The sequence below is a fragment of the Pristis pectinata genome, chromosome 11 (assembly GCF_009764475.1).
Source record: "Pristis pectinata isolate sPriPec2 chromosome 11, sPriPec2.1.pri, whole genome shotgun sequence".
Classification (NCBI taxonomy): Eukaryota; Metazoa; Chordata; class Chondrichthyes; order Rhinopristiformes; family Pristidae; genus Pristis; species Pristis pectinata.
Window position 1 is genome coordinate 25092662 of NC_067415.1, and position 24046 is coordinate 25116707.

The 24046-nt window shown below is 39.6% G+C and overlaps 1 protein-coding gene across 3 annotated transcripts in view; it reads right to left on the reverse strand.

The window, feature by feature from the left end:
- LOC127575757 (protein furry homolog) overlaps positions 1 to 24046 on the reverse strand; it is a 230122-nt gene that overhangs the window by 112278 nt on the left and 93798 nt on the right. For all 3 annotated transcript variants that reach the window (XM_052025806.1, XM_052025805.1, XM_052025807.1), the window contains exons 21-27: positions 23523 to 23782; positions 22321 to 22510; positions 21538 to 21662; positions 19085 to 19142; positions 12977 to 13068; positions 9582 to 9754; positions 4577 to 4737 (exon numbers count right to left, since the gene is read on the reverse strand). In XM_052025806.1, coding sequence (XP_051881766.1) covers positions 4577 to 4737; positions 9582 to 9754; positions 12977 to 13068; positions 19085 to 19142; positions 21538 to 21662; positions 22321 to 22510; positions 23523 to 23782 — 1059 coding nt within the window. The remainder of the gene's footprint in view (positions 1 to 4576; positions 4738 to 9581; positions 9755 to 12976; positions 13069 to 19084; positions 19143 to 21537; positions 21663 to 22320; positions 22511 to 23522; positions 23783 to 24046) is intronic.

Below are 24046 nucleotides of genomic sequence, written 5' to 3' on the forward strand. Positions count from 1 at the left end.
ATGGGAGCAGATGGTCAGAAAATAATCACAAGGAGTTGAGGTCAGTGTTGAAAGAAGACTCACATTGGTAGTCTAGGTCATTTCACCTTACCATCACAAACGTAACACTGTTGCACACTTTACACCTAAATTTTACACTCAGTCCCAAATATTCAATCAAGACAATCACATCACCCAAACAGATTAGGTAATACTCACTCTCTCTCTTACAGATGAAGGCAACACACAACCAGAGGCAGTGGGGTGAAAAACTCATCTGCTTGTTCTAATCCCAATGGAGGAGTCAGTGCTAGCTATTGTGGAAGGGCCATTGGCAGGGTTCAAACAATTGAAAATGATGGTATCCTCACACTTAACCATGCTTTCCACATCCCACTTTCCCTTCATCCAGTGACAGATAGTTGATGGTGCAAATATGTACTTTTTTATTTTCTTCTTTGTATTCACTGACAGCAACCCAACCCTTTTCCACTCTCCATTTCAGATACCTGAACTTCAACCTGCTCAAGCAGTGGGGAAAATGCAGAGAGGCAGTGAAGTGGAAAGGACACCATAATCTGAAATCTGGAGTCCAGTATCCAAGAGGGTGGAGAGTCAGGCACTTTCACAACATTTAATATTTAGATGAGCACTTGAAATGGTATGGCAGAATGCTGGAAAATGGAATTTGTATGGATAAGTACCTGATGGCTGGCACAGATATGATGGGGTGTAGGGCCTGTTTCTGTGCTGCAAGACTCCATTTAGTTCACTCTTGCAACCACCAGCTCATAATCTACACTGGCTATAATTTAGCAGATTTAAATTGAAAATCTACACATTGTGAGATGAGAAACACAAGTATACTACAGCCAAGGAAGGGAAAAAGAGAGTGCAAGTATAGGGACACAGAGCCAGGTTTCACACTAGTTCTGCTCTAGGCAACTCAAGATGAGGAACTCAATTGGCCAGCCTACAGAAAATTGCTGTTAGTGTTCATACCTAAACAGATGGCACATAGGGAAGCCTGCCACAAAGACTGCATTCACTGACAGGAGCATGAAAGAGTTCAACACAACTTGGCACAAGGATTTCCACAATTTTCTAGTTCATTCCTTATGGTACCGAGCTAGTGGCCAACTCTATTGACTTACCTGTAGAACCAATCATGAAGTAGCAGCTGATGGTTAATGCCTCAACTCTCACTACAGCACAAGCAGTTGCCACTCAACAACTAAGACCAGTAGTATAACCTCAGTCTCTTGTCACCATGGCTTTGGAAACCAGTGATAAGAAGGGCATTCAGAGTGTTATAGCAGTCCAGTAATTTGTTCCGTATCTGAGTATTAATGCTGTAATGACACTTTGGTGTGAATAACAGTTTTGTGGAGTTAGATTCCCCTCAGGGAAGTAGCAAGTTTGTTCCTCCAGCCATTACTCTATCAATATATTAGTCATCAGCAGCCAGCCTAAGCTGTTGAAACCCATGCTAATACACTTCAATCTAATTCCAAGTCTCCTGGACCCCGAGCTGCTCAAGGTTATCTGCAGTTTTCTTCATTGATAGTCAGTAGCCTTTCATCAGCTATGCTGCAAGTAACTCCTTGCAGGAACATTGGGAGAGGCAAAGACAGATAGAGAATCATAGAATTTTACAGCACAGAAATGGGCTCTTGCAGCCCACCTCATCCATGCTGATCATGATGCCTATCTACACTAATTCCATTTGTCCACATTAGGCCCTTATTTCCTATCCAAGTGCTGTCCATTGCCTTTTAAACACTGTTATTGTTTCTGACAGCTCAACCCAGATATTCACCACTCTGTGTGGTAAAACAAATTAACCCAGCCTATCCAATCTCTCTTTATAACTACAGCCCTCCATTTCAGGCAACATTCTGCTGATTCTCTTCTGCATTCTCTCTACTGCTACCATATCATTCCCGCAGTGTGACAACCAGAAGAGTACACAGTACTCCAAGTGCAGGCTAACAAATGTTTTGTACAGCTGCAACATGACATCCTAAGTCTTAAACTCAATGCCTTGGCCAATGAAGGCAAGCATACCAAATGCCTTTTTCACTACTCTATCCACATGCATTGCTACTTTCAAGGAGCTATGGACCTGCACTTCAAGGTCTCTATGTACATTAACGCTCCTAAGGTCCCTGCTATTTACTCCATATGTCTTCCCAGAATGTGACTTCCCAAAGTGCATTACCTCACACTTGTCTGTATTAAATTCCATCTGCCATTGCTCCACTCAAACTTCCAGCTGATCTACATTCCACTGTATCCTTAGACTATCTGCTTTGCTACCTGTGACTTCACCAATTTTCATTTCATCTGCAAACTTATTAATCATACAAACTCACCAATATGCTCATCCAAGTCATTTATATATATATACACACTGGCAAATACGTAAGGGTGATTAGCTAATTCTTCTACATAATGTGTCATTGATGTCATTTAGAAATTTGGATTGAAAATTGTATTTTATGTTGACATTTTTTTGCATCGTAGTAAGAGGACAATATGATGGTCAGTGACAGAGGTAAGATAAGGAGCAATGGACTGCTAATGAATAGAGAATTGGGATTGAATTTGACTCCAGAATTAGTTGCTCACATTCGGCCTGGCAAGATGAAGATTACCAGGAAGTAGCTTCCCTTTTTCTTTGATGTCTTCTGCTTTCTCCTTTGCCTTCTCCTACTCCTGTTGCTCAGCTTCTTGATTAATAGATAGTGTCATAGGGAAATTCCTTATAATGGCAAGGTTTTGACAGTCTTATGACAAAAAAAATCATCTCAATGACACTGGTTTAGAAAATATTGTATCAGTGAACCTGCATTCTATGTGCATGGATGAAGAACTGTATTCCAAATTTACATAATGCAATATTTTTAAAATTTAGGGTACCCATCAGGTGGTATCACAGTGGTTAGTGCATTGTCTATTCACTTCTGGGACCTAGGTTTTCATCCAAACTGAACTAATGCTTTGTTATACTACTATTGGTAATGGTTCATGTGAAATGCATTTGCCAGTCTTCTTCTGCTTAGACAGTCCTTCAGTATAGAGGATGACTTAACTCCACTCTAGCTTTGTGTGTTCCGAGATGACAAATGAAGCAATGTAGGAATTTGCAAGCTCTTCCACAGAGGATTCAGGCTGTGCCTGACAGGATGAGAAGGTGTATATTTTGTGAGGTGGTGCGCTCCCTTCGCTACTTACACAGGACTTCTCTGCGCTCTCTTGAAGTTCTCAATACCATCCCAATTACTCCTTCTCCACATGAGAGGTCTTGGGCAAAAGGTTCTCGAGAGTCAATCAGCATGTTGCACTTCTTCAGAGAAGCTTTGAGTACATCCTTGAATCTTTCTCTGTGTCCACCTGATGATATCCTCCATTGACAGAGCTCAGAATAAAGTATCTGTTTAGGGAGTCTGGAGTCAGGTATGTGAACAATGTGGCTGGCCTAATGTTGCCAACTGAGAGTAACTAGGGCATCAATGTTGGCCTATGGGAGAACGTTGACATTGGTTTGCTTATCCTTCCATAAATTTGGAGGATTTTGTGGTGCACACGAGTCTGCAGCACAAAATTAATGTATATGAAATAGGCATATTTTTAATTCATCAGCATTCTTGACACATTTGCTGGAAGTACTCAGTGAAGCAGACTGAGGCTTGGTCAGTACTTGAATTGGAAACTACCTGGGAAAACTGGGACCAAAAGGTTCACTGCCTGGAGCAACAGATGCATGGGATAATGTCATTCCCCATGCAATGCTCCTTTTGCTGGGGAAATTGGACTACATTGGGAAACTTGAAACATTGTTGGGAAATTTGGGCATGTTGTCACAGGTATGCCCATTGCCCATCCAGAAGGTCTGCAATTAAATAAAATACCTACTTAAATCCTTTGGATCCTTCAACCTCCAATGTACAATATCCCACAATTTAATGGACATGCAGACTCTGATCTATCCATCCCATTTGTAAAATACTTTGTCACTGATCAGCCACCCTCAACAAATGTAACAGTACAAGCTTTTGGTCCCTACATCAAATACCAAGTCAATTGCTCATGACTGCCAGCTGCTGCCTTGTTCCCCAAACAACCTTTCCCCATGACGTGCAATCCTGCTCCCTGATTCCTGCTACCCACCACAGGGTGCTGTCCTATTCCTTAATTCCCCCTCCTGACAATGTGCTGTCTTGTTCTCTGATCACCGTCTATCCATGACCATGATGTCCTCCTCCATGATCCCCTCAACCATGTGCTGTCTTGCTCTCAAACTCCTCTTCTCCCCATCTGAAATACTGTCCTGCTCTCAAAGCTCCTCTTCTCCTCCATATGCCATAGTAGTCAGAGTCCAGAAGCACCACTGATAAATTCAGGGAAGTCATTGATCCAAAGCGTTTCCTTCTTCCATCCCCCAAGCCCAGTCTTGGGAGAAGAGGACCAAGCAGCACACTTGTGGCCTTTATGTCTTGGATTTAGCCTATCCATATTGTTGAATAGCGATGAACCATGAAGAACCTTAACCTTAAGAAAAATGCAACACAAAATCAATCAAGGGTAAACATACCTTTAATGCACAGTACTGGTATCTTGTGATTTGGTGATTTCGGTCACTATAGCGATCCAGAGGAGTAAACATGACACTAAATGGCCCTGCCCACTGGCTGAACAAGATGAAGAGATGGTGACGTAAACTCTGTTGTGGAAATAGGAATCTGCGGTGATGTACTAAAGAGAAAAATATTGATTTAATTTTTACTAAGAAAAGTCATATGAAAGAATAGTAGGCATGTCTAAAGAGAGGCTATTTTTGTGTCATTAGTTATATGCTTCAGGTAATGAACAAGTTGTTTTAAAATGCAGCATTCTCATGTTAGGATATAATGGTTTCATGATTAAACCTGTAAAATGATATTGCACTACCCCTTGCACTGCAATTTTATACAGCAGCTAATAGAAAAAATTTTGGCAACATGAAGACCGAGGTGTGAATGCTTTTTAATATTTCAAATAATTACAGATTGGGTTGTAATCTATTAATGTAATCCAAACTGTATTTTGAATACCCACCATTATTAAACTGCAAAAGGAAGACTAATAATCAAGGTACGGAAAACATTTAAACAAGGAGATTATGTGTTTAGTATTAATCGATACTGATAGAACTGCCATTGTAACCTAAAATAATGCTCATGAGAGTATTTTAAATATAATTCAGTTTACAGGCTATTTCTTTCCTCCATTCAGTGTTTTATTTGTCCAAGTTGCGCTTAGAGAATGTGATGGCTTCTTTTGGCAGTGTGTAGTTCATTACCAGAAAAAAAATGGATAACATGAGCCTTTTATTGAGAAAATACAGATTAATCCAAAGGGGAAACTGATCCAAAAATAGTAGGAACAGCTGCAATAAAATTAGATACAAATCCCACTTTGCTAATAATTCTATGAAACACCAATTTTAAAATTCTATATTTCATGGGGTTTTATTAGATACCAATGGTTCAACACAAACCTGAGGTTTCTAGTTAAAATGATTAAACTTTGGAAAAGGAAAAAGGAATATTTTAAAAATTAGTAAAAGAGCAAGCTGATGTGGGAATATGACATGTTTAGAAAATAGGTAAGTTTATTGGCACTCTCTGATCAGGAATACTAGTGCACAATCTATCTGAAGGATTATACCATTAAGTTTAAACATAACTTAACAGCAATGTTATGAGTCAAATAACCTGCACTTTAGACAACAAATGAAAAACAAATGAAAACAATCTGATGAGGTTCTACATAAGATCCTAGCCACAAGAATTATACTTTAATTTGATTGGTTGTAGTTCAAAAATATATTCATGTTGTTGAGTACAAACTGCTATGCAAGATTGGCACATATGATTATACTGAAATGAAACTGAATTTGACAAGCTGATGAGAAGAATTTATGTACTTAGAATGGTGAAAATCGTTCATTTCCAACTTTTTTGATGTGAGATGGGCTAGAGTTTAATGAATAGGAAATGTGGACATGAGCACTTCAAATATTCAGTACTTAAACAGAAAGATTACAGAACAAATTTAATGTTATTTATCTTCTAATTTTCTCCTGTTACTGCTCTCCTACAAGAGTCTTTTAGCCTAGGAATAACACTACATATTATAATTCTAATATCAATACACATCAGGGATCAAAGCTAGTTTTTTTTTCTGATTTCAATAAGCCTGTAAGCTGAGGCGCAAATAGTTTGGTTTGTTTTCATCAACCCACTGGATGAATATACAATGAAAGCTTAATTAGTTACCTACATATTATTACCTTTAATTTTTAGCTTTTGTTTAACTAAAATCAATTTTGTTTCAGTATGAAGCTATACATTTGTAATTTAAGTGGTGGAATACTTAATATAACAGGACATAACATTTGTCTCTGTATTTTAAACACACTGACAGAATTTCTCTCGTCTGTCAGGAGAATTCAGAAAAATGCAACAATATTAACAATTCAAGATGGTTAAAAGCTAAATCAAAGAAAAATGCCTGAGAATGTGTAACGTTTTGCCCTAGAAAGCCTTAAATTCAAAACTAACTGAAAGGGTAGAAAATTGATAATACAACACAACAATGCTTCAACAAATCAATGTTTGACTTTTGGACCAAATCAATACCTCATGGTATTATAAGGCAATAACTAAAATATTCCTATTGCTTTTACTGGTTGGAAAATAAATTATAGTTAAAAGAATTATAATTGTGTATAAATATTAAACAAAATAAATACGATTTCCACTCAGTTTTGTTAAATTCTGCTTATGTGGATCTCACAGCTATATTTGGTATTCAGGTGTGGTTAGATTTAAAACATGAGAGTTCATTTTCTAACTTCAGAATGTTGGCGTGGCAGTGCATGGGGAATTTATGCCCACATTGTTTATAATTCTTTTACCATCTAGATCCACAGATTCATTGAATTGAACAGCACAGAAATGGGCCCTTTGGCCCAGCACAGAAATGGGCCCTTTGGCCCACCACGTCCATACCAACCTTTTTGCCCATCTATACTAATCCCATTTGCCTGCATACGGGCTGTTTTTTTCTATGCCTTGCCTACTTAAGTGTCTATCTAAATACCTCTTAAATATAGTAATTGTAGCTGATTCTACCACCTCCTCTGGTAGTGCTCAACCACTCACGGTGTAAAAAACTTACCCCTGAGAAATCCTTTAAAATTCCTTCCTCTTATCTTAAACCCATGTCCTCTTATTTCTGACACCTTTACCATGAGAAAAAGATTCTAACTATCTACCCTATCTGTGCCTCTCATAATCTCATATAATTCTATCAGATCACCCCTCAACTTCATTCGCTCCAGGGAAAACAAGCCTGGTCTCTCCCCATTAATTCTAATCCAGGTAGCATCCTGCTGAATATCCTCTACACTCTCTCCAGCACAACAAGATCCTTCCCATTATGTGACAATACTCCAAGTAATCCTAACCAGTATTTTGTAAAGTTGCAGTATAACGTCCCAACTGTTATATTCTATACCCCGACCTATGAAGACAAGCATTCCATATACCTCCTACTACCCTATCAACCTGTGTTGTCACTTTCAGAGAACTATGCAATGGGACCCATAGTTGTTCATCAACATTCTTTGGTGACCTAACATTTACTGTATATGTCCTATCCCTATGTGACTTCCCAAAATACATCACCTCACATTTATTGGGATTGAATTCTATCTGCCAAAACTCCACCCTACTTTCCATCTGATCTATATCCTGCTGTAGTCTGAGACAACCTTCCTCGCTATCCACACCACCACCAATTTTCATGCCACCCGCAAACTTACTTATCATACCTTCTACATACAAGTCATTAATATGTATCACAAACAACAAAGGTCCCTGCAGTACAACACTTGTCACAGACATCCAGTTGGAAAAACATCCTACCATCACTATCTTCTGCCCCCATCACCAAGTCAATTTTGGATCCAATTAGCTATCTTGCCTGAGATACCTTGTGGCTTAACATTCTGGATCAGCCTACCATGTCAGACCTTGTTGAGTACCTTACTAAGGTCCTTAAAGATGACATCTACCACCCTGCCTTCATCAATCTCCTTTGTTACCTCCTCAAAAATCTTAAATTAGGGAGACTTAAATTAGGGAGACAGATTTCCATGCTGACTATCTCTAATCACTTCCTGCCTTTCCAAAAGAACATAAATCTTGTCTATTAGAAATTTCTCCAGTAATTTTACTACCACTGACATTTGGCTCATGAGCCTGTAGTTACCTGGCTTATCCTTGCTGCCCTTCTTAAATAAAGAAACAACATTAGCTATCCTCCTGTTTTCTGGTGCCTCACCGGTGGCTAATGAAGACGCAAAAATCTCTATCAGGGTCGCAGCTGTCTCCTTGTTTCTCATAGCATTCTGGGATAGATCTCACCTGATTCTGGAGAGTTATCCACCCTCATGTGTTCCAAGACATCAAATACCTCCACTTTCTTAATACTGACATGCTCCAGATTATCAAAGTTAAAGAAATTGCTATCCTCTATGTAATTCTCTTTGGTGTATTCACTTAGGACCTTGCCCATATCTACTGGCTCCTTTAGCTCCTGAGGGGATGCCCTCTTGCCGGCTACCTTCTTGCTCCTAATAGAATGACATAAGATTCCCCTTAATCTTATCTACCAAGGATATTTCATGACCTCTTTTTGTCTTCCTAATTGCTTTCTTAAGTACACCCCTATACCCTTTATATTTCTCAATGGACTCGATTGTAGTTTTCTGTGCTGTCATATGCATTTTTTTCCTGATCGAACCTTCAATAAACTTTATAATGCAAGATTCCCGAATCTTGCCATCTTTACCTTTCACCCTTATCAGAACATGCTGGCCCTGAACTCTTGCTAACTTTCTTTTGAAAGACTTCCACTTATCAAATGTTGTTTTCTGCAAGCATCTACTTCCAATCTACTTTTATCAGGTCCTCTCTGGCACTATTGAAATCAGCTTTTTCCCAATTTAGGACCTCAACTTCAGGACCAACTTTATCCCTTTCCATGAAATTTACAGAATTATGGTCATTATTTCTTAAGTGTTCCCCAATGGACACTTCCACCACTTGCCTGGTTTCATTTCCTACGATCAAGTATACACTCTTCTCTGGTAGGAATATCTACATACTGCCTCAAAAACTATCTATGACACACTTAACAAATTCCACTCCATCTAAGCCCCTTACACTATGGCACTCCCAGTCAATACTGGGAAAGTTAAAATCCCCCAATAGTTGGAAAACGGGGTGCAGACCTTCTCCAAATCTTTGCTTTGTGGTCCTAGTAGCTGGGGTCCCTTGCCAGAGTATGAAGTAATAACATTTATCCTATTGTATAATTATTTAAAAAAATTTTAAGCCTTCTTGTGGTAAATATATGAAGAAGAAAAGGTAAGGTTTAACTTTTGTTTTTGGAAAATTCTTTCAGAATGAAACTTGCCACACTAGGATCAAGAAATTGACAACCATCCCTCATAAAAGTAGAAAAGGAATAGCTAAGAATGGCTTTACCTGGAACACACTGTATCAAATTGGCTACCATTGCACTAAAATGGGCTCGGATGTCTTTTAGAATTTCAACATCTTTGTCATTTTCTGCCTCCAACAGCATCCTGGTTAAATCGACATATTCTAAGAACAGGGCTCCCAGTGCCAAAGTATCCCGTTCTAAAGCTCCATTAGTACTATCAAAGAAAAAGAAAACTGTTGATTCAAAGTGGTTGAAGATTAAAAGGCATTTATTTACAGCACTTATTTAAACACAAAGGGAACAGTCATCATCAATCAGTTTAAAATGATTTTAAATGGTTAAAAACTAATATGGATCTTGTTAGAATAACAATGTGCTAAAAAAGTCAATTTGCAAGGGTCAGTCCTCTTGTATCATTTTTCACATCTGCCAGTGCAAATAATGGAAGGGTATAACTGTGGTAGGAGCACAACACTGTGTAGGTGAAATTAAAGGATTTGGAGAATTAGTAATTATAAAACAGGGGCAAAGTTTCTTGCAGTTTTTGGAAAAAAAATCTAAAGCTTTTCAAATAATAGGCAAACAAAGGAAGGGAATCCAATATAAAGGCATGAGTTTGCCAACGAGTCATAAAGCATTATAAACCAGGGCACTTATGGATGGTGATGAAGTGGAGTGGTGTTGCATGAGATGGTTTTAAAGTGAACAAGTCAGTTTGAATATCAAAGCTTTGCAATATACCTGGAAGAAACTGGATGAATGTTTGGGCTGCAATGACTTTCACTGCTGGCACAGCCACGTGGTAGCTGTAGATGTTTAAAAGATAGACAGCAAAGGCCTGCATTTGGCTTTACAAAACTTCAGAATCTATTTCAATACTTTCCCACAGCTGTTACCCTGTCGGTGTAACGATATCTGGAATATAGTTTTGGTACCGTGGCAAGGAGGTATAATATTAAGTGTTAATTGCCCTAATAGTTTTCTTTTATTAGATACTAAAGAAAAAACATGATATGCTGTGACTGAAATAAAGAATTAGACATCAGTTAGAGTGGGATTCATAACTTTTTGTGCCATCTAGTCTGTTGTCCCAGTTTTCTCCAGGAATACACCTCCTTGCTTGCGCTAATTCTGTACTAAAGCATCTCCAATCATACTGGTGGATAGCCATAGAATACCTGCGGAGCAGCCTGACCAGTCTGGCATTGCACACACCAGCCCCCAAGAATGGTATATAAAATAAAAACAGAAAATGCTGGAAATACTCAGCAGGTCAGGCCGCATCTGTGGGAAGAGAAACAGAATTAGGGTTTCAGGTCGAAGACCCTTCATCAGAACTTTTAAAAAAAAATTTTCATTCCCAAGAATGGTACCCCTTCCTCTTATTCAAAAATCTGGGACATGGATTCCAATTTGGAAACTTCTGGTGAGCCTGGTAGAGTTGGAAGACAAAAAGCAGCAAAGTATTTATCAGATGTGAGAGGGGATGTGGAGATGTGAATTTTATTTTTTTATTATTTCTTTAAATGGACTTTGCTTGTAGTTGTTTCAGCAATGGCAAAGCTAGTAGAACTTTTCTGCCTCTGAGTCGTACTGCTTTGTGCTCATGTTCAAACCAGAGACTATCTAGGGAGCATTCCAGTGAAGTACCAAGAGAATGTGGCATTGTTAAAGATGCCACCCTTAGTTAGATCCTGTCTGCTCTCTAAGGTAGATGTAAAAAGTTCCCATAGCACTAGTTCAAAGAAGAGCAGTTGTGTTATCCCTAGTGTAATGGCCATAACCAGTGTGAAACCAAAAATGATCTAATTATTATTAAATAATTATTTCTGAGAGAGCTTACTGTATGGAAACGGATGCCAGGTTTCCTTCATTACAATCATGGCTAAATATTAAAGGTAATTCAATGGCAAAAAGAAATGTTTTGAAAAGCATTATATACTGTAAATGCAAGTCTTTACTCTTCTGATTCTTCACCCTTGATGAAGAGCCATCATATAAGACTATCAAAATCATCTTTCAGTATACACCACATAACATTGAAAGACAACGTGCAGGAGATATTTTGACTCAGTGACATGCCCTTTGACAACTTTAAGGAAGTCGTTCCTGTGGTTCCCATCTCTTTCCCCAGGAATATCAAGCCTCATTACATATATTGTGGAAATGCAAAAACTCAAGGATTACATAACTTTGCCTTTACTTAGTAAATTATATCATGCAAATTGGCACCCTTGTGATATGACAGACTTGAAAATAGTCAACAATAGCTTCTCACATGCAGAAAATATAAGCAATCAAATTTTTTATGTATTTTTAGAAAAGTTAGTAGCGTTATATTGCATAAGCATTCCATATATTCCATGCAGTTCACTATAAAAAACAACATGCAAAGTTAACTTTTAAAATAACTCACAGTATTTTTCCTGTATTGCAGGAAATCTTAAGACCAGGTCCAACAAGTCAACACTTGGCAAAAAATACTTAATCATCTTTTAACTCATTTATGTTGCAATGCACAAAAAGCTAGAGGAACTCAGCAGGTCAGGCAGCATCTAAAGAGGGAAATGGACAGTTGACGTTTCAGGTCAAGATCCTTCATCAGGACTGGGTCCTGATGAAGGGTGTCAACCCAAAACGTCAACTGTTAGGTCGAGACTTCACATCAGCGGGACCTGATGAAGGGTCTCGACCCGAAACATCGACTATTCATTTCCATCCATAGATGTTGCCTGACCCGCTGAGTTCTTCCAGCTTTTAATGTGTTGCTCCAGATTTCCAGCTTCTGCAGAATCTGTGTCTCCTGTGAACTCATTTATGTTGTTTGTTTCACTATATTTTCCTGGTAACAAATGATAAAACTCCAATAATCCAGCATCCAATTGTTCAGAAATCTTGATGGTTCAGCATCAGACTCACTCATTAATCTGCAATGTGAATCAACAATCCAGAGTGCAAGCTGGTGTGTGGCCAGAGCCAAGGTTCAGGTCTGGAACACCAGAGGTAGGGAATGTAGATTAGAGTCAGGGTCCAGAGTGTTTGCATATTTCCTGTGCCCTTTAAACTCACAGGGCCTGCTGGAAAAGTTATTATACAATAATATAACGTTAAAAAAGTGAAATATAAGTGTGATTGGGTATTAGTAGGAGTAAAATCCATTGGTTTGGAAAAGCTGCTAATCCGGCAAAGTCCCACAGGTGTTTTGCTGTATTTCCCTTTCTATGAAATTCTCTCCACTGAATTTTATCCTTACTCTTGCAACTTTGGAACAAATACTGCATTGTTTCCAGTGTTTCAAAGTAAATCTAAGGGCCTGCTACAGCTTGTTGTCTTCTTATATCTCAACAATACAAAATCATGTTTCTAATATGAAATACTAAATTATATATTACACAATGGAAAATCATCTTAGTCCTTTCTTATATAGTAAACTTACTTATCACTTATGACACCAGCATCAGCAAGAAGTTCAAATATTCTTAGAAGCTGCAATCTTAATAAATCTCGACGTTCACGACGCTTCTTGTTCTAAATTAGAAATGCAAAAAGCATGTCCACACAGATTGAAAAGTAAAACATGATCTGATTATATACATGAAAAGTAAAATTTAATAAGATCTAACTCTGCTGTAATTAAATAGATTAATAGAAACAAAAGCCTTTGAATATCCTCTGCGTAACTAACACCAAGTTGCTGTAGCCTGAGAAGGAATGGAGGGAAAGAACTGAGATAACTGTGGAATTTATTCTGGGTTGCATTTTAATAGCCTACCATCTTTTTTAAATCAAATTTGTGTCAGCAGTAAGAGCAATTGCACAAGGGCTGGCAGGGAGGAGGAGGGAAAGTATATTGGGTTCAGGGTCAGATGTAAAATTTAAGGTTGATTTTGGTAAAGCAATCTATGGCAAAGCAATTTATTACATAACCAAAATCAGCATGAAAAAACAGCAACATAACCTTGCAGGAGTCAGGAGTTAGAGCAAGATTTGGCGTGGGAGATTTGAAAAGAGGTGAGTTTCTGCGCTTGTGCTTGGGAGTTTCACCTTGCAGGAGTCTAAAAGAGGCACATTTGCAAGTTGTTAATAGTTGATCAGCTCATTGGCTAGTTAACAGCAGCCAATAAAAAGAAGCAAGAGTTAAGCAGAGTGGCTATTATGTGAATGGGCCAGTATTAGAGTGGGGAGTTGAGGCTTTGGCTCAAGAAGCCTTAAGGAGAAGAGGCAGAGGCTAAGGAGTTGGTGACTTAGAGTGAGTGATTTGAAAAGAAGTGAGTCTTCTTGTTTGCTTGTGAATTTCATTTGCAGGAACTTAAGAGGCAAGTCAGCTAATTGTTAGTTAATAGGTGATTGGCTAATTAGCAGCAACTAATAAAAAGTTAGGGTCATGTCAAGTGGCTGCTTTGGAGCAGCCATTTTCAGAGTGAATACCAGACTTCAGCGAGGATGGCAAGCAATACTAAGGTAAGGGTAGGTCTTATTCATTTTTTTCTGTCTCTTTATTTTCCCTCAAAGCTCATGGCAAGTGAGCTCAAATATGTGTCATACTCCTCCTGTGCAATGTGGGAACTCAAGGAGGCTGCCAGTGTCCCTGATAACTATGTGTGCAGGAAGTGTCCAGCTGCAGCTCCTAACAGACAACATGATGGCACTAGAGCTGCAAGTGGATTCACTTTGGAGCATCCATGATACTGGGAATGTTGTGGATAATGCATCCAGTGAGTTGGTTGCACCACAGTTTAAAGGCAGAGGGAAAGATAGGGAATGGGTGACCAACAGGCATAGCAGTAGCAAGAAGAGAATGCAGGAATCCCCTGTGGTCATCTCCCTCCAAAACAGACATACCACCTTGGATACTGTTGGGGGAGATGGCTTATCAGGGAAAGGTAGCAGTAGCCAGGATCATGGCACCATGAGTGGCTCTGCTTCACAGGAGGGCAGAAAAATGAGTGGCAGAGCTATAGTGGTAGGGGATTCCATGGTAAGGGGAATAGACAGGAGCTTCTGTGACTGCAAATGGGACTCCTGGTTGGTGCCTTGCCTGCAAGGTTGTCTCGGAGTGGCTGCAGGGCATTCTGCAAGGGGAGGGTGTACAGGGTAGTTGTTATGGTGCATGTAGGTACCAATGATACAGGAGAAAAGTGGGATGAGGTCCTACAAGCTGAATTTAAGGAGCTAGGAGATGGATTGAAAAGTAGGACCTCAAAAGTAATAATCTCAGGATTAAGTACCTGTGCTGCGTGCCAGTCAGAATAGGAATAGCAGCAGAGTTAGGATGAATATGTGGCTTAAGCAGTGGTGCAGGAGGGAGGGTTTCAGATTCCTGGGGCATCGGAACCAGTTCTGGGGAAAGTGGGACCAGTACAAACTGGATGGTTTATACCTGGGCGGGACTGGAATCAATGTCCAAGGGGGATTTTGCTAGTATTGTTGGGGAGGGTTTAGAAGATTTTAAAAAAAGCATACAGAAAAGTCAAACAAAGGACAGACAGGTTACTAGATTCTAAAAGGACAAGGAGTGTAAGGGTCCTTTATCTAAATGCCCATAGTATTCGAAATGAGGTCTGTGAAAATCAGTACAAAGGGATATGATTTAGTGGCCATTACAGAAATGTGGTTGCAGGGTGGAGATGAGTGGGAATTAAATATCCAAGGGTATCAGGTAATATGGAAGGATAGGCAAGAAGGTAAGGGAGGTGGGGTAGCACTCTTCATTAAGGATGAGATCAGGGACGGCATGGTAGCATAGTGGTTAGCACAATGCTTTACAGCGCCAGTGACCTGGGTTCAAATCTGGCCACTGTCTGTAAGAAGTTTGTACGTTCTCCCCATGTCTGTGTGGGTTTCCTCCAGGTGCCCCAGTTTCCGCCAACATTCCAAAGACATGCAGGTTAGGAAGGTGTGGGAATGCTATGTTGGCGCTGGAAGCATAGCGACACTTGCGGGTTGCCCCCCAAAATCACTACACAAGATGTATTTCACTGTTTTGATGTACATATGAATAAATATCTTGGGGTAATAGTGAGAGATGATATAAGATCTAAGCAGAAATATTGCGTTCATCTGGGTAGAGATCAGGAATAGGAAAGGGAAAATAATTACTGGTGGGAGTTGTCTATAGGCCACCAAATAATATTACAGTGGCACAGGCAATAAACCAAGAAATATTTGATGCATGTAAGGATAGAATGGCAGTTGTCATGGGGGACTTTAACTTCCACATACATTGGGTGAATCAAGTTGGTTGAGCCATTCTTCAGGAGGATGTCATAGAATACATCCATGATAGCTTTCTTGAACAGCATGTTAGTGAAACTACAAAGGAAAACACTATCTTAGATCCGGTCCTGTGCAATGAAAAAGGTAAGATTAATGATCTTGTAGTGGGGGATCCTCTAGGAAAGAGTGATCACAGTATGATTCTGTTTCTCATACAAATGGAGGGTGCAATAGTTCAATCTAAAACCAGTGCATTATGCCTAAACAAGGGAGACACAAGATAAGGGCATGGAGTTGGGGGTAAGGTATTGGCATAGATAGAGAATTGGTTAACCAATAGAAGGCAGAGTTGGGATAAATGGGTGTTTCTCTGGTTGGTAAGCAGGGTGCCACAGGGGTCTGTGCTGGGCCCATAACTGTTTACGATATACATTAACAATTTGGAAAGAGGGGACTGAATGCAGTGTATCTAAGTTTGCTGATGACACTTAATTGAGTAGAAAAACAAATTGTGCAAAGAGTCTGCACAAAGATACAGATAGGTTAAGTGAGTGGGCAAGGGTCAGGCAGAAGGAATACAATGTTGCTAAATGCAAGATCATCCACTTTGGAAGAAAAATAGAATATTATTATTTAAATGGGTGAAAGATTACAGCATGCTGTTGTGCAGAGGGACTTGAGTGCTTGTGCATGAATCGCAACCTGTTGCACATTCAAACCAACATCTTATCAAGAAAGCAGATGGAATATTGGCCTTCATTGCTAGAGAGATTGAATTTAAGAGCAGGGAGATTATGCTGCAACTGTACAGGGTACTGGTGAGGCTGCACCTAGTGTACATGGATTTTTAGTAAGGCATTTGATAAGACTCCTCATGGAAGGCTCATTCAGAAAGTCAGGAGGCATGGGATCCAGGGAAATTTGGCTGTGTGGATTCAGAATTGGCTTGCCCATATGAGACAGTGGGTGATGGTAGATGAAGAGTATTCTGCTCGGAGGTCTGTGACCGGTAGGGTTCTCTGCAGGGATCTGTTCTGGGACCTCTGCTCCTTGTGATTTTTATAAATGACTTGGATGACTATGTGGGAGGACGGGTTAGTAAGTTTGCTGATGATGTGAAGGTTGGTGGTGTTGTGGGTATTGGTTGATTATTGTCACTTGTACTGATGTACAGTGAAAAACTTATCTTGCATACTGTTCATACAGATCAATTCATTACATAGTGCATTGAAGTAATACAGGGTAAAAGCAATAACAAAATACAGAGTAAAGTGTCACAGCTACAGGGAAGTGCATTGCAGGTAGACAATAAGGTGCAAGGTCAAACAAGGTAGATTATGAGGTCAAGAGTCCATCTTATCGTATAAGGGAACCATTCAATAGTCTTATCAGTGGGATAGAAGCTGTTCTTGAGCCTAGTGGTATGTGCCCTCAGGCTCCTGTCCCTTCTGATGGGAAAGGAGAGAAGAGAGAATGACCTGGATGGGTGGGGTCTTTAATTATGCTGGCTGCTTCACCAAGGCAGCGAGAAGTATAGATGGAGTCCATGGAGGGAAGGCTGGTTTCTGTGATGTGCTGGGCTGTGTCCATAACTCTCTGCAGTTTCTTGTGGTCCTGGGAAGAGCAGTTGCCATACCAAGCCATGATGCATCCAGATAGGATGCTTTCTATGGTGCATCCATTAAAAATTGAGTGTCAAAGGGGGGCATGCCAAATTTCTTTAGCCTCCTGAGGAAGTAGAGGCATTGGTGAGCTTTCTTATCTGTGGTGTCTACATGGTTGGACCAAGACAGGCTTTGGTGATATCATTACTAGGAACTTGAAGCTCTCGACCTCAGCACCATTGATGTAGACAGGTGCATGTACACCACCCCCCTTCTGAAGTCAACAATCAGCTCTTTTGTTTTGCTGACATTGAGGGAAGGTTGTTGTCATGACACCATGTCACAAAGTGCTCTATCTCCTTCCTGTACTCTGACTCCACATTATTTGTGGCCTAACCAGAGTTCTATAGTGCTGCAACATTACCTCGCAGCTGAACTTAATACCCTGACTAATGAAGGCCAACACACCTTCTTAACAATCCTATTGACCTGCATGGCAACCTTGAGGGATCTATGGACCTGGACCCCAAGATCCCTCTGTAGAAGTGTGCTGTAGTGTAGGATTGTGTAGAAGGTTGCTGTTGATTATAACAGGACATTGATAGGATGCAAAACTGGGCTGAGAAGTGACAGTTGGAGTTCAACCCAGAAAAGTGAAGTGATACACTTTGGAAGATCAAATTTGAAGGCAGAATACAAGGTTAATGGCAGGACCCTTAGCAGTGTGGAGAAACAAGGATCTTGGGGTCCACGCCCATAAATCCCTCCAGGTTGCCGTGCAGGTTGATAGGGTTGTTAAGGTGTATGGTGTGTTGGCCTTCATTAGTTGGGGTATTGAGTTCAAGAGCTGTGAGATATTGCAGTTCTATACAACTGTGGTTAGACCACACTTGGAGTATTGTTCAGTTCTGGTTGCCTCATTATAGGAAGGATTAAGCTTTACAGAGTGCAGAGGAGATTTACCAGGATGCTGCCTGGATTGGAGAGCATGTCTTGAGAGGATAGGTTGAGTGAGCTAGGGCTTCTCTTTGGAGAGGAGGAGGATGACTTGATAGAGGTATACAAGATAATAAGACATAGATTGAGTGGACAGTCAGAGAATTTTTTCCCAGGGTGACAATGGCTAACATGAGGGAGCATAATTTTAAAGTGATTGGAGGAAGGTATAAGGGGAATGTCAAAGGTAAGTTTTTTAGTGGTGGGTGCATGGAACACACTGCCAGCAGAAGTTGAGGGGGCAGATACATTAGGGACATTTAAGAGACTCTTAGATAGCCCTCCATTTTTTTAATCATTCATATGGCTATGTGGGAGGGAAGGGTTAAATAGATCTTAGAGCAGGATAAGATGTCAGCACAACATTGTGGGCCAAAGGGCCTGTACTGTGCTATAATGTTCTGTGATCATGAAGGGTATTTGTACTTGAAGTGGGATTGATAATGTGGTAAGGCTAGCAAGTACTGGCTACAAACTCTGGTTTCCACTGCTCTTTTCCATTTTAGCCATTATTTGCAATACTTTATTCTATGGTTTAGATTTGGTGACAAAACTTAATTTTAAATACACTTGTATTTTCTTGTTTAATAATTCTTGTTACAATTAATTCAAAATGTTCAATCCTTGCAAAGATGAATAGAAACCATTTAGATTGTCCAAGGAAAGAAATAAGCCCACCAGAAACTCTCTTTAACAATATCAATGACAGCAAAATCTAAAGAACAAACCTCTGGTCGGCGTTCAAGAGCTTCCTTCATCAATGGATGTAACTCTTCGACTAACTCCCTGAATCAAGAAAGAGGAAAATGTAACTTGTGACATTCTGTAAGATAAGCATTGAAACTATTGTTTATGATATTAATGAATGGCACTTTTGCAGAAAAAATCTATTTCCATTAAAAACAGAAAATGCTGGAAATAGTCAGTAGGTTAGGTCTAATGGAAGGTCATCAACTTGAAGCACTGTGCTTCTCTTGCCAGAGATGAAGCCTGACCTACTGAGTGTTTCCATCATTTTCTGTTTTCATTTCACATTTGATGGTTGTGCAGCATTCTGCTTTTGCATCTATTTATAATAAGTAGGTTGAAGTAAATAGGTTAACAAGTTCATTTGAATGGAATACAAAAGTGTATCATACAAAGTTGACCATTTGGCCTCCACTGAAATCTTCCTTTGTTTGAGGCTCTGGGTACAAATGATTCAGAGTGCTCAATCACTTCTGCCCAGTACTTCAAGTAGTCCATTCCAAGGCTGAGTTTCAGGTGGTGCAGCTCAATTGGACCTGTGCTTTCCCTATGGAGTCAGGGGAATTGGAACTCAGCACCTTAGAAGTTTGTGGGTGGAGGCATCTGGGGTTGGTTTGGGAACTGACATTTGTTATTGTTTGTGGCAGAATGGGGAGGATGGGTAATGAATAGATTGGGACATGAAGGAGTTGAAGGATGGAGGAGAGAATCATGTTCAGTACTGGGATTTATTATATTGTTGGGTTGAGGAGGGTGATCAGGATTGGGAATGGTATTTGTCATTGTTGGAGGTATGAGGGCAGAAACTGGAATCAAGATCACTATTAATTATGTCATTGGTGTAGCAGCCAGAGATGGCAAGAATCCCATCAGGCTCTGGAAAAACACTGTTGGCTAGAAAGCTGCTAGGAACAAAGAACAAAGCAGCAAAAAGGTTAATGTAGCTGAGGGAGCTTTACACCCCACTATGAGCTATCCCACTGTGAACCATCTGGAGAACAGAACAAGCGAATGGAGATGTTTTGAGAACCAACATCATGTGAAACAGTCTGATGGTTGAGGTAATTGTGGAATGGCACCTTGAAAATGATGGCAGCCAAACTCAGCCTAGGAAAGGACTACCAAGCAGCACATACTTTATTTGAAAATGTGCCATGTCCAGTCAAGGTCTTAATTTTCAGTGGAAGGCCACAACAGAGAGGTCATTAGTATCCTGCTGCTGCACTCATCTAACACCTTCCTGAGGATGCATCATGATTTATAGTCAAGACTGTATTTAAAGTGCAGAAGAAAGAAACTACAACAACCTTCCAATAAAAACTGAGTAATACCACAGGAAAACAACTGAACGAAGGAGATATGTAGATATTTTGAGCATTATATTAATCTTAACACTGCAGTGTTGTAATAAAGTAGTGCTGTAATATCAAAGGCATTTGTTTTTCAAATGGGATGCTAAATCAAAGTCTGATCTGCCTTTTCAGATTGGCTTAAAAAGTTGCATGACAATGATGAAGAGTAGGGAAGTTCTTCTAATGTTGTCCTGTCTGATATTTTTCCCTCAAACAATGTCATTGGTCATTATTGCAATGCTGATTGTACTGTATTACTTCTCAAATGCACTGCTGCATGTTATGTTACAACAATTCCAAATCTCAAATGTACCTCATTGGTTTTAATGCACTTTATGTTGCCCTTTAAAGTGTATATTTACATAGCCACTTTCATGAAAGTGACAAGGCTTTAATAGATGACAAACTTTCTGGGACATAGTTACAACGTGGAAACAGATAGTTTGGTCCAACTTTCAATACCCGTCCCTCATGAGTAATAACCCTTAATTACTTATGCCTGCTTTGTTCCCAAACCCTTTACTCCATTCCATCTACTACCGTACTCAAATCCCAACATGGTCTCTAATTCCATCACAAACTTCAGTGATGTATTCTACTGTCCCTTAATGTAAAAAAAAATTCTTAAGGTAGATAAAAGTTCAGTCAGCATGTAAACAGATTTCCCCTTTTATATTTATATTAACTTTCCCACCTATGTCCATGATAGAATTTATAACAATTTCAAGGCAAAAAGAAACCTTTTTATTATTTTTTCAGCCATTAAGCACCACATTCTGAATTTAAGCAAAGTGGGACTGGTGCCTCAAATAAAAAGCAGGCCTCTGCCAAAATCAAACAACCATTTCCCTGAATATTACATTAGCAATTGCAATGTCAAAGTGCTAAACAGCACTTCAGTGCCCCAAAACAGATTGAGCTTTAATGCCTTTAAAGAAATGCACACAGCACTCTCACCATGCCATAGTCAAGCAGTGACTTGGAATGCAGTACAATTATATGCAAAATATTTTTTAAAATCTCATTTTATTACTGTAGATACCCTTTAATAGGCAAAGCAAAAATGGTTGTTATATAGGTACCTGAACACAAGAGAATTTGTCCTTCCAAATCCTAGTACAAGTGACTCTGTAATTTCAATGCTTTCAGCCCGCATCAGTGGAGCCAGTTGTTTCAACAATACAGCCACAGATGGTGTTCCTATGACCTGTGCAACAATAATGATAACCCTAAAATATATTGAAGAATTTTCTAGTACAAATAGGTAACATGACATACTACCTTACAGATCTTCAGTGGTTTTATACCAAAACATTTACAAATAAAACTAATTAAATAGAATCCATGAATGATGACACAAAAGTAATATTTCACAAGCTGACTCAGTCTACATTTTGCACACTTATGTAAAAAGTTAAGCCTATTGTCAGTATGTCAGTGGTATTGCCTGTGGAGTATTAGTATAGATTTCTCTTCAAATCTTTTGATTCAGAGATGGAATACTGCTGCTGAGTCATGCTTGCAATAAGCAAAAGGATGCACAAAGCATGGACTGACTTCTTTGTCTTCATTTCTCTCTTCTAGCATTCAGCCATATTGGCTCCCTTAGCTCCTCCAGAAGAAACATGGATGAAGCAAGTGACTAGAAAGATAAGTTATATGCACCATTGCTCATTTATAGTACCAAGAAGTGGCTTTATTGAGACACAGCCTATAATAGCATGGCAAGTATTAATTCAAAATTAACGATACTGTCTAAATACATTTAAAGATGATGTAATCTCTAGAGTTATGATTTTGCTGTAGAAAGTTGCTCAGATGTGAAACACTAACTCTGCCTTGATATTAAACAAAAGTTTTGTTACCTTGTTATCATAGCTATAACTACCATCAGGAGTTGTAGCCATGATCTCTGGAGTTGAAGCTCTAAGGTGACCAGGACTCATGATACTAGGTTTTGCTACTCCAAAGCAAAGGATAAGATAGTTCCTCCAGAGGGCCACATAATTGTCGACACCACATGTTGTGCTTGCTTTTTTTGTGTACATGGGACTACTGCAACATAACAAAATAGAACTCTGAAACTGAAATCATCCTCTGCATAGAATTAAGTAGCATTTACAAGTAATTCAGCCCAAAAGGCATTTTTGAAAGTTTAGAATAGTCTCCTCTTTCTGCCTACCCTTTCCATTTAGGCTGCCTCCTTAAGTTCTCTTGTGTATTGTGGAGGGTCATGGCTGTCACGTGACAGCACTGCCCACTACCTGGTCAAAAGACACACCACTGCCAATCAAGGTTTGGCTCCACCCTACCCATCAGCACACACCTGACCAATGATCCCTTTAAGCACCCTTGTACTTGGCCTTGGGTCATTGGCCCTTGTGATCGATTAGACCTTGCTGGCACCAGGCTATTGGCCTTTAAATTACCTGGGCTGGAACCCCCCACCCCCCGAGCCCTCCAGCACTATAAAGAGTGCCATGTGCTCAGTTCTCCCTCTTGCCTGCCCCGAGGGATCACCCTGCTTCATCCCAGGCTGAGGACCGTGGAATGGCGCTGGAGAAATCATTGGTGAGGTGTGCACTGTTAAGAGTTGGGAGCATTTTAGTGTCCCTGGTAGTATAGAGCCATGACTGCACTGAGTCAAGGGGTGGTGGGTATCGTATTGTTTTTCCTTGATTGTCTGTACCTAGTTCATTGTGTGTGTGTGTATCTTACCCATTGTGATTTTCCCACGCTCGCTATAAACTGTGTATGTTATTCCCATTACCATTTTCCCACATTCGTCTTTTATAAATAAATCATTCCTCTCCAGACTGTTCAGAGTCCTTGCCTGCTGAGACCTTGAAGCTGTTTCACAACACCTTAGTTTTAATGTTCCTTACAGATTATTCTTAGATGGTTTCAAAGTTAAATTTTATCTTTGATTAGGATCAATCATGGGGATCAAAAAAAAAGAACTATTTCTATTGTGCTTACAGCTGAAGTATAGGTCTACTTTTACTCTAAATTATTTCACTGGTATATTAACATTCCTTAAAAATAAAATTTACTCAGTATTACTTACTTAGGGTCAACATGAGGCATCAGGAGCTGAAATCTGGTAAAGCCATATGGCCAGGCATAGCTAAGTGCTGTGGGACAATGCTTTGGAAGATTCTCCTGTCTGAGAAAGCTGAAGAGGCACAGAACCCAAGGGTCTTTTACAGATTGAGCAAATATCCAGACATGAGAAGGACTCTTTACATCATAATGGCTGTTAACCAAAACTGCATTCCACTCTACCAGGCACTGTAAATCACCGTTGTGTCCAAAAGGTATGGTAGTCTGCATAGAATAATAAATACTTAATATTATTTATCCTGAAAGCTTGTGCTTATTCACATTCACCATATTGGTTACTCTAAGAAAGCAAAAGACCTTATGATCCTGGTGAGAAGAGGAGAGTGTGGATTTTTAGCACCCACTGATTGACATGAACTTTTCAAAAGGAACAGCAGGCTTACTTTTTGGTTTCTCACCTCAATCTAATGGACAATAATCTTAATTTGAAAGTAACAGGAACACCTCTGGAAAGTCATCACAGGTTTC